The sequence below is a fragment of the Terrapene carolina genome, unplaced genomic scaffold, assembly GCF_002925995.2.
Source record: "Terrapene carolina triunguis isolate 2854851 unplaced genomic scaffold, T_m_triunguis-2.0 Scaffold32922, whole genome shotgun sequence".
NCBI classification, from domain to species: domain Eukaryota; kingdom Metazoa; phylum Chordata; order Testudines; family Emydidae; genus Terrapene; species Terrapene triunguis.
Window position 1 is genome coordinate 129,527 of NW_020697273.1, and position 13,887 is coordinate 143,413.

Below are 13,887 nucleotides of genomic sequence, written 5' to 3' on the forward strand. Positions count from 1 at the left end.
TCCCCCTGTGGTTTCCAAACTCTTGGGGGTGTTGCTGTGCACTTTTTAAAGGGGGCTCCGTGGCAGGGATGGGATTAGTTGCTGAACCCAGCGAGGAACTGTGCTGTGGCACTCTGAAGCAGCTGCAAGAGCGGGAGCAGCTCTGCTGAGGGAATTGCTGTAATCAAGCTGTACGGCTCCCCGGGCATATTTGCTGCTGTGAGGTCATCGTGGGGAAAATAAAGTCTCTTCCTAAGAAACCTGTGCATGTGAAGAGAGGTTAATAGCGTGCCCACGCATCCTGTTCCATGGAAATGACTGCCGAAAATGGTGCCAAGATTCCTGACCTTGCTTCCTACCTTAGACTGAGTCCCTGCAGTAAGAGGAGAGACATAGGAAGAGAGAGCATCTAGTGAAACCTCGTATTGGGGTACCTGGGCAGGGTATTTTAATATTCACCACTTAGTAATGGGGGCACCAGCTCAATAAAACCACTGATAGACGGGGGAAGGATTCTTGAGGGACGCCAGGTAGCATAACCGTTGGGAATGATAGTCATCTATTACCACTAACTGATCTCTAGCCTTGTAGGTGTGACTAGGACAATGTCAGACATGAGGCCCAAATGACACATTCACATTCACAATACAAGCTTTCATTATTATTAACAAAATAAGTTGTTTCTGGCTCTCAGGGTTGAAAAAATCCCTTCCGAAACGTGACCTAAGTGTAACCAGTGGAGTAGCGATTGCTTGACTCTGCAGACAGCCTGAATCAATGGCTCTGAGAGGTCTGAACTCCCCAAAGCCCCATTAATCTCCTCTATATGTTAACCCTGGAGCCCAGTGATGACACTTTAATGTAACCATTAACTCTTGAATTAACGACCACTGTAGAGCATGGAATGGGGAAGAAGGTGGCCACGGGGAGTTGCTGCAGAGAAGGATGTGCAGAAAGAAAAACAGACACAGTTAAGAGAGAGACAAGGAAGGGAAACAAAGTGAAGAAATAATAGTGATCCTGTGGGGGAGCAGATTTCCCTACGGGGTGCTGCCGAATAAGACAGTTGGGTTCCAAACAAAACATGTCATGACAATAACTCAAAGTTTCATTGCTACATAAAGACCAGATTCTCCCCTGGGTCTCTGTGACATTGTTGGGGTGCCACTGTGGATCGACAGTAGTGTGTTTGTGCAAGACTGAAACTTTGGTCCATGGATCAGAATTAAAAAATGGGATTCAGCTCTCGCCACAGAATGAGCTTGACACCCCTGGACTAGCACCACGTGAAGATGGTTACATGCGCACACCATCTCCTGTAGTCACCAAATCAGCTGATCGTGGCTGTTATCAAAACTTGTTATTTCTCAGGCTTGGTCTACACTTAAGTTTTGCCAGTATCACTTATTCTGTTTGGGGAACTGGTATAAACTGTACCCCTTGTCATGGCTCCACAAGACCTGTGCTACATCCCAGCTATTGGAGGAACCCCTTCAGTGGGTCCCGCTCTTCCTTCAGGGTTGGCCATACGGTCTCACCAGCTCCTACTCTTGAGCCTCTAGGTTTCAGCGCTCCCGCTTCATGCTATGAGCTCTGCCCAGTGCGTCCAACGAACACACACCTGGTTAGAGTCCCTGAAGAGTGTAAAAGTCTAATGGGCCTCAGCAGGTATTTGCAGTGACACCAGACACACTTTTCCAAACAGAATAGGGTTTATTAGTCAACTGGAATGCGGCACTGGAAGTCCTTAGGTTAGCATAGAGAAATAAAGATTAAGACAGTGTCTGTCTGGCCAAGCTAGTGCCATCCGCCATCCAAGCTGCTGTGCACCCCATTTCTGGCTCTCTCTGACCCTTTGTCAGTCCCAGGGGAGAGCAGTCCAGCCTCTTCCAGAAGCGAACTCTTTATCCCTGCCTGTCACCTCTGTCCTTCGGTTTCAGGCAGAGCTATGCTGAGTTCACATACTCCACCTCTGAGCGCTTCCCCCTGTTAAGTGTTGATTGCTCAGTCATTGGGGCGGTTCTCATTGTCTCTGTAGATCCTCTGTTGATTTGGGTTGGTTTCAACCAGGTCTTTAACGACCCATTCATTCCACCCAGGCAGCGGGGTGGTGCGCACACCTCATGCTTTCTGTGCTGCCCCAACAGCAGACTTACCCCCTTTTCACCTACTTGGTAGCAATGTTAAGTACAGGGGGACACTGAGCCACACATAGGGGTCATACAAATATTACAGAAAATTCCCACTTCATCACAACTAGCAAAAGCATTCTTGGCAGAATAAACTGTCCCCCCACGAGGAGGGTTTGCTGGGGTAGCTCTACCAGGATAGCTATACTCTTCTAGTGTAGACAAGCCTGACGTATGACAGAGTCGTCACTTGCCTGCAATGGTCTTCTCAGGCAACAGAAGCTTGAATAAGACCGTAGAAGTCTACCTTCTAATCCTTCCAAATCTTAAACACAAAACCCTAGTACTGTTGAGCCAGATGGGGAACCAGGGCATGCATCCTAGTCAGTCTCATATATATGCATTGTTTCCACCTCTGACCCAGGTCTCTCTCCTCAATAGACAGATCTTTCTTGTGAATTGCTGGGTTGGGTGCATAAGGTAGCATTGTTCCTTTGGAAGGAAAGTCTTAGTGACATGAACAATTAGATTCTTAGAGGGGTAAACAATGTATTGCTTAGGAGACGCATAAGTATGGAGGAAGAAAACCCCTGCGGATTGTACAATTAGTTACCTCTGTCTCTGAACCTCCTCTTCAGTGTAGCAGAAATCTGAGATGAAGGCAGTCTGGGGTGGTTAAGACTGACTCATGGTTAAGACTGGCTCCTTAAAAATTCTCAAACCCCAGTCTCTGTCCCCACTTCTCTTGCTGGCTGGAGTAGGAGCAAGAGAAGAAATACCGTATTTGCTTCTCGTAATTGATGACTGGAAGAGCAACCCTTCCGAAACAGCTGGAAGATTAGCTTATCAGTACACCTTCCTGTCTGCCTGTACAGTCTTGAGTGGGATGAGGTGGTTCTTGCCGTGCAGGTGAAATATGCATGCACGCTTAGATAGCCTCTGAATGATTCGTGTACTGTGGGCAGCTCCTCACATGTTTAGCCGCCGGTTATAGTTCCGATTAACCCTGACACAGTTTCTTGTGGTGTTGAGTCACTAACTGTACACAGAAGTAACATGTTAGCTAAGATTAGAAAGCACTGTCAGTCTTGCCCTGTAAACGGCCTTCGGGGATGTAAGGTAGAGGTTGAGAGCAGCTGATGGATGCTTTAGGCAGGTTCCCTTTTTCTCTGGGCAACACGTGCTGCTTCTGCGGTAGGGCTTTCTTGCAAGTGTTTTCTGATGTTGGAACTTGCAAGCTGGGTAGCCATGACTGAGAACTGAAATCCGAGCTCAGCCCAGAGCATGATACAGGAAGGGAGAGGGGTCTGGCACTATCCCACTGTATCGATCTAGGCTGGTGGCCAGTAATTGACAGAGCATGTTAGTTCATTGATACTTAAGATTTGGAGTCTACAGGTGGGGGCTGCTACTCTGAGGATGAGAAGGAGTTAGATCTCACCACGGCCGGGTGCTTGTCAGAGCCAGAGCTTTGTGCCACTAGATCGTTTTCACTTACTAGTAGCTGCTTTCTATTATGTTGACAGTCAAGCCCGAAATAAGTCTGCAGCTGTTTGAGCTCAGTTCCAGAGCTGCAAATCCTGGACAGGGCACGGCGTACGGAACCCCACCCTGTCTCCTGGCCCCTGCACTGTGCTTTAACCATACGGCCATGCTTCTCTGCAGTGTCGTTCAGGCAAAACGGCCAGGCATGTTCAGATTCCCTATTTCTCAGCCTCTCTGAGAGTCTCCAACGTTTTCATTCTGTGGCTCAGTCCTGAGAGAGAGCACTTACATCCGTCACGGACTCATCCTTTCCTACCATCCCAGTTGTCTGCTGGTTGGTTCTCAGTATGTTTGTTATAGGACGGTTCCACATGGAGCCCTCCCTTCCCCCCCACAATAGAACTGGGGTGTCTGCCTCAGTTTCCCCTCCTTTGAAGGTCCTAGTAACTCTCTGCAAGCTTTCTTGTCTCATAAGACCCCTTCTTGGTACTGGTTTATTACAAAAACATAGTGCAAATTAACCAGAATACCCTGGTGCCACGTCTGTCTGATCCCAACAAGGGCAGTCAGGGCCAGGGGTCAGAGCAGGGGCAAACCTGAGGCTGGGAGAAGCAGAGGAGTTTGTAGTTGGATTCCAGGCCAGAGTCGATACCGAGGGTCAGAGTCCGAGTCTGTAGGTGAACTCTAGACCAAGCCGAGGTCAAAGCCAGGGATTCAGGCGCAATGAGTAGGAACAGTCATGGCAGCTACAGAAGATCCACGCTGTTGCCTGGACGCTGCCTGGAACGCCCCTTGGGTTATATAGGGCAGGGAGCCAATCAGGAGCCATGAGGCTGCTGTCTGTCAAGCTCCTGAAGCAGAACTTCCCCATGTCTGTGTCCACAGCGGATCATGGGAAGTGGAGCACAGGTGGGCTACAGCTGGCGCTGCGATGTCAGCTGCCTGGTGCAGACCTGGGTTCTAGACCCATGGGGCCTTACAACATGGTTCTTAAAATCCTGTGACATGATGCCACACGCCCACCACACCTGGGCTCTTCATCAGTCCGCCTGTCCTTTTACAGGACAGCCACCCCACCCCTTCCAGCTGGAGCGCAGCCCCACTCTTCCCAGCAGGACCCCGCCCCCCCACAGCCTCTCTGTTGGAAGTTCATCCTCACCAGGGGAGTAACCCTCAGTCCCCTGGGCTCCCAGCCCTCTGGCTCAAGCTACCCACTGAGGTCCCTATGCTGGAGAAGCCCCTCCTCGGCCTTCAGCCCTCTGGCCCTGGTTCTCTGGCTTGGGGAGGTCAGCTGGCAAACCCCTCCCTCTTGCTGCTCTCCTGCCTTCAGCCTTCCCCCAGGAATTGCATTCAGTCTCGAGGCTCTGGCAGCTCTCACTTGCCAGTGTCTCGCTCCCCGGGAGCTCTCACCTGCCCTTGTCCTGCTGACACCATCTCTGCTCTAAGGCCACCCTCTCACCAGGCCTCTCTTGACTCCAAGTCCCAGGCACCCTCTTTTAACCCTGGTTGGGTCAGCTGATGAATCACAAATGCATGAGCCTCTTTCCTCTTGAAGGGCCAGTGCCACCCTGGCAGTTTCATTCTGGAAGTTCCTATCTCACTTTCAAAAGTCTTTTGTGAGCCCACCTCTCTGTACTGACTGAGTTCTGGTTACATTGCTGTTGTCTTTAATATTCTAGACGTTGGCAGTGCACGGTCTTATGAACTGGAAGAGAGAGCCTATAAAGCAGGCTGATCTACCAAGCTCATGCGCCAAGACAGGTTGAGAGGCTAGAGGAGGTGAAAGGGTTTGGATGCTGCCCACTCTTGACATTGTACAAATACACAGCTTGTATTGCAGCCAAGTCAGGCGTCAAGAGTGTGCGCTCAGATGAGTGGTAGCCAACACCGCGTAAGCATGGGGTAAAGCGAGGCCTCGTTGACAGCCAGTGACTACATCTGAACTATACTTGCTGGAAATTATCCACCCTGTATTTCTCCCCACAAGTATCTTGCAGCATGTGATGTCTGGCTTATTAAGTAGATGCTAGTAAATGAATATTAACCATCACGGATTAGTGGACACCTGCTGCCAACTGCTAAATAATTTCTCTCTCAAACATAGGCATCCAGCTTGACAGCCTGCTAACTAACCAACCATAGCCTGCTGGCTTTGTTCTGCGGTCTGAGCAGAGGAGCTGTGTGGTGTGTTTAGTAACTAGCTAGGTCATGTCTCTGCCTCAGCCTGAAAATTAAACTCAAATGCTGAGTTAGTTTATGAATCATTGTGGGTATCACTGTAGTGCCTAGGAGCCCTCGTCCCACGCCAGGACCCCACGGGCTAGGCTCTGTACAGACACAGAGCAAAGACAATCCCTGCCCCAAAGAACTGACCTTCTCAGAATAAGAGTCAACAGAAAACTGCCCGATGGTGGAGGACAAGGAGATATCACTGGTCAGCGTGACGGGCTCTGGTCTCAGCACACCAGCAATCAAACTGCTGTCAAGTTTTTTGTAGGCATCACAGCGAATTACAACTCAGCAGCCAGGCTCAAACAATGTCAGGAAGCACAGGGAATGGGAAGGTGAATGATACACAGAAAGGTCTGGGAGACAAGGTGGGTGAGGTCAGATCTTTTATTTGACCAACTTCTGTTGGTGAGAGACAAGCCTCACCTGGACACCGTGTGCAGCACTGGCCAAAGGGTCTTCCAGAACTAGACAGGGCTCAGAGAGAGACAAGGAGAATGATCAGGGCCTGGAAGTCAAGAGCCTCCTCAAGGCTAAGCTCAGACCCAGGCACGGATCCTAGAGAAATCTGTTCTGGCTGCAGGTAGGAGGGCTCTGCAATGCTGGGCGTAGCTTTTTGCGTGGGCAAAACCTGCTGTTAGTTTTTCTCTCTGCAGAGCAAGTGGAAACAGTTTTCCATTGGCTTTGCCAGTGCTGCGATTTATCTGCATATATGGCGGGGGGAAGTTGTGTGAAGGAGGTGGTTTCAGATCTAAGAAGGAGAAACGCATGTACTTCCTGGCCTTTGAGATGAGGCTTTGGCTCCAGCTGCCTCATTTTCTCCTGTCTGCAGGGCATCGGGTAGGGATTTCTCTTCTTTCCTACCTAATTAGGGTGTGGCTAAAAGGAGTCACGTCAGTTATATCAGCAGGACTTTCATGTCAGTTTTATACTCCATATGAAGCTCATTACTCATTCAAATAAAGGCCGTAGCTCCAATGTCACTCATTCCTGCCCTGCTCTTCTAGTCTGGGCCTCTCCCACACAGCGGTGCCAGTGCGTCTCCATCCTAGTCGGCAGCACCCAGTAGGATCCCAGCCCTGACTTCCCCCCACACACCGCTGGGCCCTAGTATCCCAGTCTTTACCTGCAGTTCCGTCAGGGTCTGCATGGAGATTCCAGGCACACTGCACTTGTGCCCGACACCAAATTTGAACCAGGATTCCAGAAGACTATTAATTTACTGTGTCCCTTCCCCCCCCACTCCCCTGCTCCAGTACCTCCAGCACTCCCTGCGTGGGGCATAGACGTACATTCATTTCATATCTAAACCCCGCCAACTCTCAAAACTTCCAGTCTTCTGCCAGAATGCGTTTCTCCGGGAATCTTTAGGTTGTTAACATGGGTTCCATGTAATCTGGAGGCTGCTGAGGGGAGGGGACATACTCTACTAAAGAAGGTGAGATAGCAACTCCAGAGCTGAGAGATACACAATGCACAGCCTGTTAGAAACCGATTTTGTGAGCTCTCTCTCCTCTTATCCACTGTGGTGTTCAACCTGGAGCAGTACAAGATGAGTTACTCACGTGACACGAGCCCCTTCTGATCTTCAAGAGAGAACTTGTCATATAGTTAGATTCCAGCCCCTGCAAAAGCTATTTATTAACAGACTGGCAATGCCAGACAACCATAACCATGGGCTTATGTAAGGAGCAGTTCATTGAACTGCTTAGGGCTTGTGGGACAATGCATTCTACGCAAACAGCACGCCATTAAAGCACACCAGCAGGGTCTACACAGACCAATTACAGTGCACTAAAGTGTTGTGCATTAGAAATCAACCCCACCCCACCCCGTAGAGCCTATTACCCCACTGTGTAGACACGCCTTAGTGTACAGGAGTAGGTTGCTGGAAGTTCTATTGAACCAGAGAGTAAACGGTTCATAACAGGCAGACCACATGAGCTGGACGTCAGAGAGATCTGGTACCAAGGGGCTGTGTCTAGAGGAAGCTTGGCTGGGGTTTCCTTGTTGCTGTCGATGGGGTAGAGATCTCTTATGAGCGTTCAGAAGTGTGCAAGGAGATAGGGACATGGGCCCTGCCTTGCAGAGCTCACCAGCGTACAGCCAAAGGGAGAGGGAAAAGGGTAGGGGACGAGGTTGGTTCATTTATTGAATTGATGTGACCCAGGCTGAATTCCTGTTGCGACTTGGTGCTGATGCCTTGATTTTCTCATCCCAGCCTATTGGTCTTTGCTAGGAGAGCCAGAAACCCTGGCCTTGCCCAGTGCCTTGTCTGTTGTACAGCGCACCTCTAGGCCTGGCCTTTTCTGTGTTCAACCCCAGCCTTTGTTGTTTGTTTGTTGACCCTCGCCTTGCCAGTGACGCCCAGGCCAGCACCATGCTGCAAGAACCTAGCCAGGGCTGAATCCAGGCGCCAGCAATCGTGTTCATTGACAGGACACTGAATATGGCCTGTCCTGGTCTGTGCTACGTGCTACATTGCATTCAGCGCTGTCAGCTTTTGGGGACAGGACTGAGCCCTGGCAAATGGTGTATTGGACAGTGCTGCCAACCCTTGTGGTGCTAGGGCCTGGCTCGTAATATTGGTGCTGTTCTGGAAGCCCCAGCTCCTTCAGTCCTGTGCCTACAGAAGGGTCTCCGCTCCATTTGGAGCCCTCCCGGCCATGGAGAAAAGCTGAAACATAACCCAGGTATGCCCCAAAGGCTCAAAGTAGATAGCAAATAATCCCCAACTTTATTATTGTTTATAGTCACTAGGGTTTTAAGCCAGTCTCGTGATTTTGGGGGACCTGCCTTGGGACTTCGGCTCACCAGAAGTTGGAGTACTGAGGCCAGGGTAGGACACATGCTGTCAGTTCCCAAGCACGGTGTTTGAGGGAAGGTCTGAGGAGAGAGCAGCGAGGGGAAAAAGGAGACCACTCTGTTGGGTCAGACAGCTCTTCCTGGTCGTACACTCCCTGGTGTTCTCCCACAATCCCCATTGCAAGGCAGGTCAGAGAGAGTCCATCTTAGGCTACAGGGTGAATTTGTCTCCGGAGCTTAGCTGAGCACTATTAAGTGCCGCTGTGCTGCTGTTTGCCAGCTCAGGCAGCTTCCGGTGATGCTTCGACCCTTCTCCGACCCTTCTCCTGCCCTTCAATTTTGTAACTAATTTTTGCACGGTTAACATCTCCTGTCAGTCTGGCTGTGCACTGGTCACCTCTGCCTGCTCTCTGCAGACAGGTCTGGGGAGGAGTGAGTGCTCTGTAGCTTGATAAGCTGGCCCTGCACTCCAAGGGCACAGTCAGTGCCATTTTTCTTGGGTGTGACGGGCTGGCACAGAACCTGCGGGAGCATAACTACCTTTCAGGTTCTGAGGTTGATACAGACAGCAAGATACCGTGATCCTCAGACTTCGAAGTGTGAGGAGACGGAGACTGTTTGGCAAGCGTGTTGACGTGTGCTAGAGATGCCAAAGTGAACAAAGACAATTAAAATCCCCCAAACTGTCAACTGACACTGCCTTGTGCAAATAAAAAAGTTTGCCTCCAACCTGCCACTTCTAATCACCTCTGTCTGCGAGCTCTCTCCCCTCTCATTCTGTGCCCCAGTGCATCTGTTGCTGCCCTACAGCTATGGTTGAGAGCATGGATGACAGCTATATCCGCCACACAAAGGGCTGGAGCAGTAACCTGTACCGCTAACAATTACCACGCAGCAATTCATGGGAGGCGGGTATGCTCCAGTGGGAACCATGTTATTTTACAGCTCTGCTCAGTCACTAATGGAGCTGAGATGGGGAGGGAGGGGGGTGCATTTTGCAGCTGCAAGACCAGTTTTCCCACCCCACCCATATTCACAGATCCACAAGTGATTAGCCCTTAGGGCCGGATACTCTTAGCATTTTATTGGTCTGAGAAGTAAAGTGGTAGTTTTGGGCTACAGCTGAATGGGAGCCTGTTGCCCCAGGGAGGAACTGACCTGGGGGGCAGAGAAGCTCACTGAGCAGAGAGGTAGTAAACCCAGAAGAGACCCTGAGATTGATTTTCTTCTACAAGTTCACTGTGGTTTGGTGCTCCACGGTTAGACATCCTGGGTCCATCCGCTGCCTTATATTTTAGATTGAATCATGTGCCCCTTTTTGTTTTGAACGTCAGGTGTTGCCCTTCTGTCAGATGTGTACCCAGAGCAAATCCTACCCTGCCTGCTGGCCCAGTATGGCTGCACTTCACCGGGCACCAGAGGACCCCAGACTGCAGAGACCAGGATGAAAGTGGGAGAGGTGCTGATGCGGGTAACCCGGGCACTGGGTGAGTCTACAGCAGTTTCTCCTTTGGAGGGGGTGTACCAAATACTGCATCAGAACAACTTGTACCATTGCTCTTGTGTATAGCCCTGGGCTTTACTGGGGCCTCTGTGTGTCCATGTTCCAGTGAAAATAGTGGAAAACTTTGAAGTTGTTGAAGTTTTCACTGCAAATATTTAGTGTATTGATTTTTTTTTCCAGAGCTACAAAAATAAAACCTACTGTGAAAAGTTTGCACTTTCCAGTATTGACTCTACTATAAGTTTGATGGGTTAGTACTGGTCACTTAAACCAGATGTGCCCAGACTTTCCCCAGCTGAGGTCACTCTGGGAATTTGAGGGCAGCGTCTCTCTGGCATAAAATGAAGGAGACAGCAGGCAACATCCTCTTTTACTGTTTGTGGCTAGGCTGCTTGGATCAAGATGGAACGTCTATTTGGTGTGACGGCTGCACTTTGCCCGCCCTGACTTAAAGCTACTAATTTGTGACTTGATTTTCAGGTGCGCTGAGCACCTCCAGCTCCTGCTGACATCAGTACGCACTGCCTAAACCCAGGCCTGTAGCACATTAGAATAGCTATAACTACATGCCATGCCCAAATGAACGTTCAACCGTCAGAATTGCACTGCTGTGTAAAAGCCCCAGATGCAGCCCTCAGCTCCAGCGGGCACACCAACCCACTCCTTCCCAAATATCTATGGGGGAATGAGCCTGGCAGCGTGTCCAGAAGGCTAATGAATTCCAGCCCTGCAGAACAAGGGAGGAAGCAAGTCCAGCATCCAGAAGCCTTTGTAAAGACCGCCCTGCCCGCCACCCACAAACCAATGGGATTTCAGCTTGAGCACCTCTGCTTCTTGTGACTGTAGTGGCAGGTATTGCACAGGGAGAAGGATAGTCCCCTGGGTAAGATGTCAGCACAGAGCCCTGGTCATGTGCTCTCAGCATGTCATGGAGACAGAGAACTAACACGATCACTTGTAAGGAAACGCTCAATAGATTGGGCTCCGTCTCCTTCCCTTTATGAAATAGATTGCCTGTCCCTTTAAATTAAATAGCTGCTGGTAGAAATGTTAACCCATTTCATGTTTTACAAAGAACTGCGATTTCTACCCTAGATTGTAGTTTAGGAAAAACTTAAGAGTAGTTGAGCTCTGGAACAGGATTCCAAGGGAGGTTGTGGAATCCCCATCTCCAGAGGTTTTTAAGAACAGTTTAGACAACCTAGACCAAGGGTCGGCAACGTTTGGCTCGCCAGGGTAAGCACCCTGGCGGGCCGGGCCAGTTTATTTACCTCCTGACGTGGCAGGTTTGGCCGATCGCAGCCCCCACTGGCCGCGGTTCGCCGTCCCGGGCCAATGGGGGCAGTGGGAAGCCACGGCCAGCACATCCCTCGCCCGCGCCGCTTCCCGCCGCCCCCATTGGCCCAGGACGGCGAACCGCGGCGAGTGGGGGCTGCGATTGGCCGAACCTGCCGCGTCAGCAGGTAAATAAACTGGCCTGGCCCGCAAGGGTGCTTGCCCTGGCGAGCCGCGTGCCAAACGTTGCCGACCCCTGACCTAGACCATCTCAGACAAGTGTTTAGCTTGGTCCTGCCTCAGTGTTGGGGGCTGGATTAGATGACCTCTCCAGGTCCCTTCCAGCCTGACATTTCTATGGTTCTTCATGTATCTACTAGTATGATACCCCAGGCAAAATCAGAGGGAAAAGTTATCAGCTGGGCTAGTGACTTGTGAGCTGCAGTTGGTTGATTAGATTCTTCCAAGCTTCAGTGCTTCCCCGTGGAAGGGAAGGGCAGAGCTGGGCCGGAGGTGCTGTCGCATTAAACAGCTGCTTGTCTTGCACCTCAAGTTGATGAAGGAGTTTGGCAACATAAGTCACAGCCCAGGAAGATCCAGACATTGCTAATCCTGGGATGCTGGTGGTTTTTGTCCTCTGCTGCTTCCAGAGCCTCACTGTAGAGGGGGTGTTGTGGGATGCTAGGACACACGGGGGGAGGGATAAAATAAAGCTGGACAAGGCTCTTCCGGCAGCTACTGTAACAAGTAATACCTAGAAACATGTCCTGCCTCTTCACAGGCTAAGCTAAACAAATCAAAAGGAAAAGGAGCCAGGATTCCCCCGCTCTCCTGTGCTGAAGGTGCTTACGCTTTGGCTTCCCCTGAGTGAATCAGGAGGGCTGGATGCAGCTCTCCCCCAGAGGAGAGATGCTGGAACAGCGAGAGGAGTCCAGGGCTCAAGGTGCTGCCTCCACACAGCTTATGTTCGCCCAAGAGCTAACCTGGAGACCCAGGCCTGCTAACCAGCTGAGCCTCCAAAACCCAATCCTCCTGGGAAAGAGTGATCAGTGAGCCCCATTGACGGGTGGGTCTAAACAACTTCCCTCTTTGGGATTTCAGGATTTGGCTGTGCAGGGCCTGCAGCTGATGCCGTTGTAACTAGCACCAGTCCAAAAGCAGGGTGTCTTGGAGCTAAGTATCTCCTTCTGCTCCTTGGAGAAGTAGTGATCCCTGTAATTTCTCTGAGACAATTGTCTCATAAACCCAGCTCTGGCTTCTGTACTGCTCTTCCACCTCAGGAGACTGGAGCCTTGGAGCTGCTTGTGATGTAACTAGTCTAAACCTTGCGAGGAGAAGCAGAGTCTTTTCAGCAATAATGTCCAGCTTCTCAGAGCTCTACCCCCTTTCCCTGGCCTAGCAAACACTGGGAAGCCCAACAAAGCTTCCTCTATGTTTTGATCCAGGTGTGAGATTTACTGCACCATAAACTCTCCCTCTGCTTCATTTCCCTGTCAATGGTAGCTCAGGAGTTGCCCACCTGCTTCCCGTATGGCTAACAACGCGTTATAAAACGAAATGGTATTGCCCAGCACTTCCTGGCTCCCCTGGGACTGAAGCTTTGTGGCTTGTCTGGACACGATGGTGACTGTGCGCCCTCAAGTTTTGCTGTTCCAAAAAGAAATCCTCTTATGGGAGGGCGGTTATTTGTATGTGCTAGTCTGGTGTCTCTGGATGTTTGGGAGACCTGCATGGCTGATATGGGGAAATAATACCTGCCTCCTAATGCTGCTCACTTCCCCTGCCCAGCCCTGCGGTGCGGCTCCCCAGAGAACAGACAGTATTCCTCGTACTTCACTGCAGAGCCAGCCGTATCCATTGACTAGATTCCTTTCTAGCCTTTTATTGCACTTAACACTGTACAGTATCAGCTGTCCCAGATGCTTCCCCATCTGTGCCCCTCATGTTCGCCCGGTGCAGAAAGTGATTAATAAATCTGCTTTGGGCTGCTGCTAGGATGCGCTGATTGAGGCAGAAATCCTGCGGGTTGCTAAGGCATTTCAGCTCCGCAGACGCTAACATTGGGAGCCCAGAGTTGCCAGGTGCTGCTGACACTGTAAGCACGATGGCCTCGAACTGCTCAGAGCCATACTAATCAATGCACGTTTAAAATGCTGTTGGGCCTCCCAGCATTGCTCCCACTGGGGGACCTGAGCCTGGGTTAGCAGGTGATTCCCCGGGTGTGGGCAAGGTGGCTGGGGGATGTGCGTTCTCACAGACGTGGAATTTCTTTACACGCTGATCGGCAGTGCTGTGCGCCCGCCCTACCACCACTCACCCTTTGTGGCTAACGCTCTCTGCACTCGAGTTGTAGCACAGAGCTCTCCCTGGTGAAGGGAAAACTTCTCTTCTGCAGGTTGCTGCAGAATACTGTGGGGATATGTCACAATGCTGGACTGCAGTGAGTCCATGGAGAGCCTGCTGAGTCCTGGGCCAGTGTTC

The 13,887-nt window shown here is 50.8% G+C and overlaps 1 protein-coding gene across 1 annotated transcript in view; it reads left to right on the forward strand.

The window, feature by feature from the left end:
* Positions 1-13,887, forward strand: part of LOC112118536 (transport and Golgi organization protein 6 homolog) — an 85,088-nt gene that overhangs the window by 45,344 nt on the left and 25,857 nt on the right. Inside the window, exon 15 of the mRNA XM_026663248.2 lies at positions 9,962-10,114. Coding sequence (XP_026519033.1) covers positions 9,962-10,114 — 153 coding nt within the window. The remainder of the gene's footprint in view (positions 1-9,961; positions 10,115-13,887) is intronic.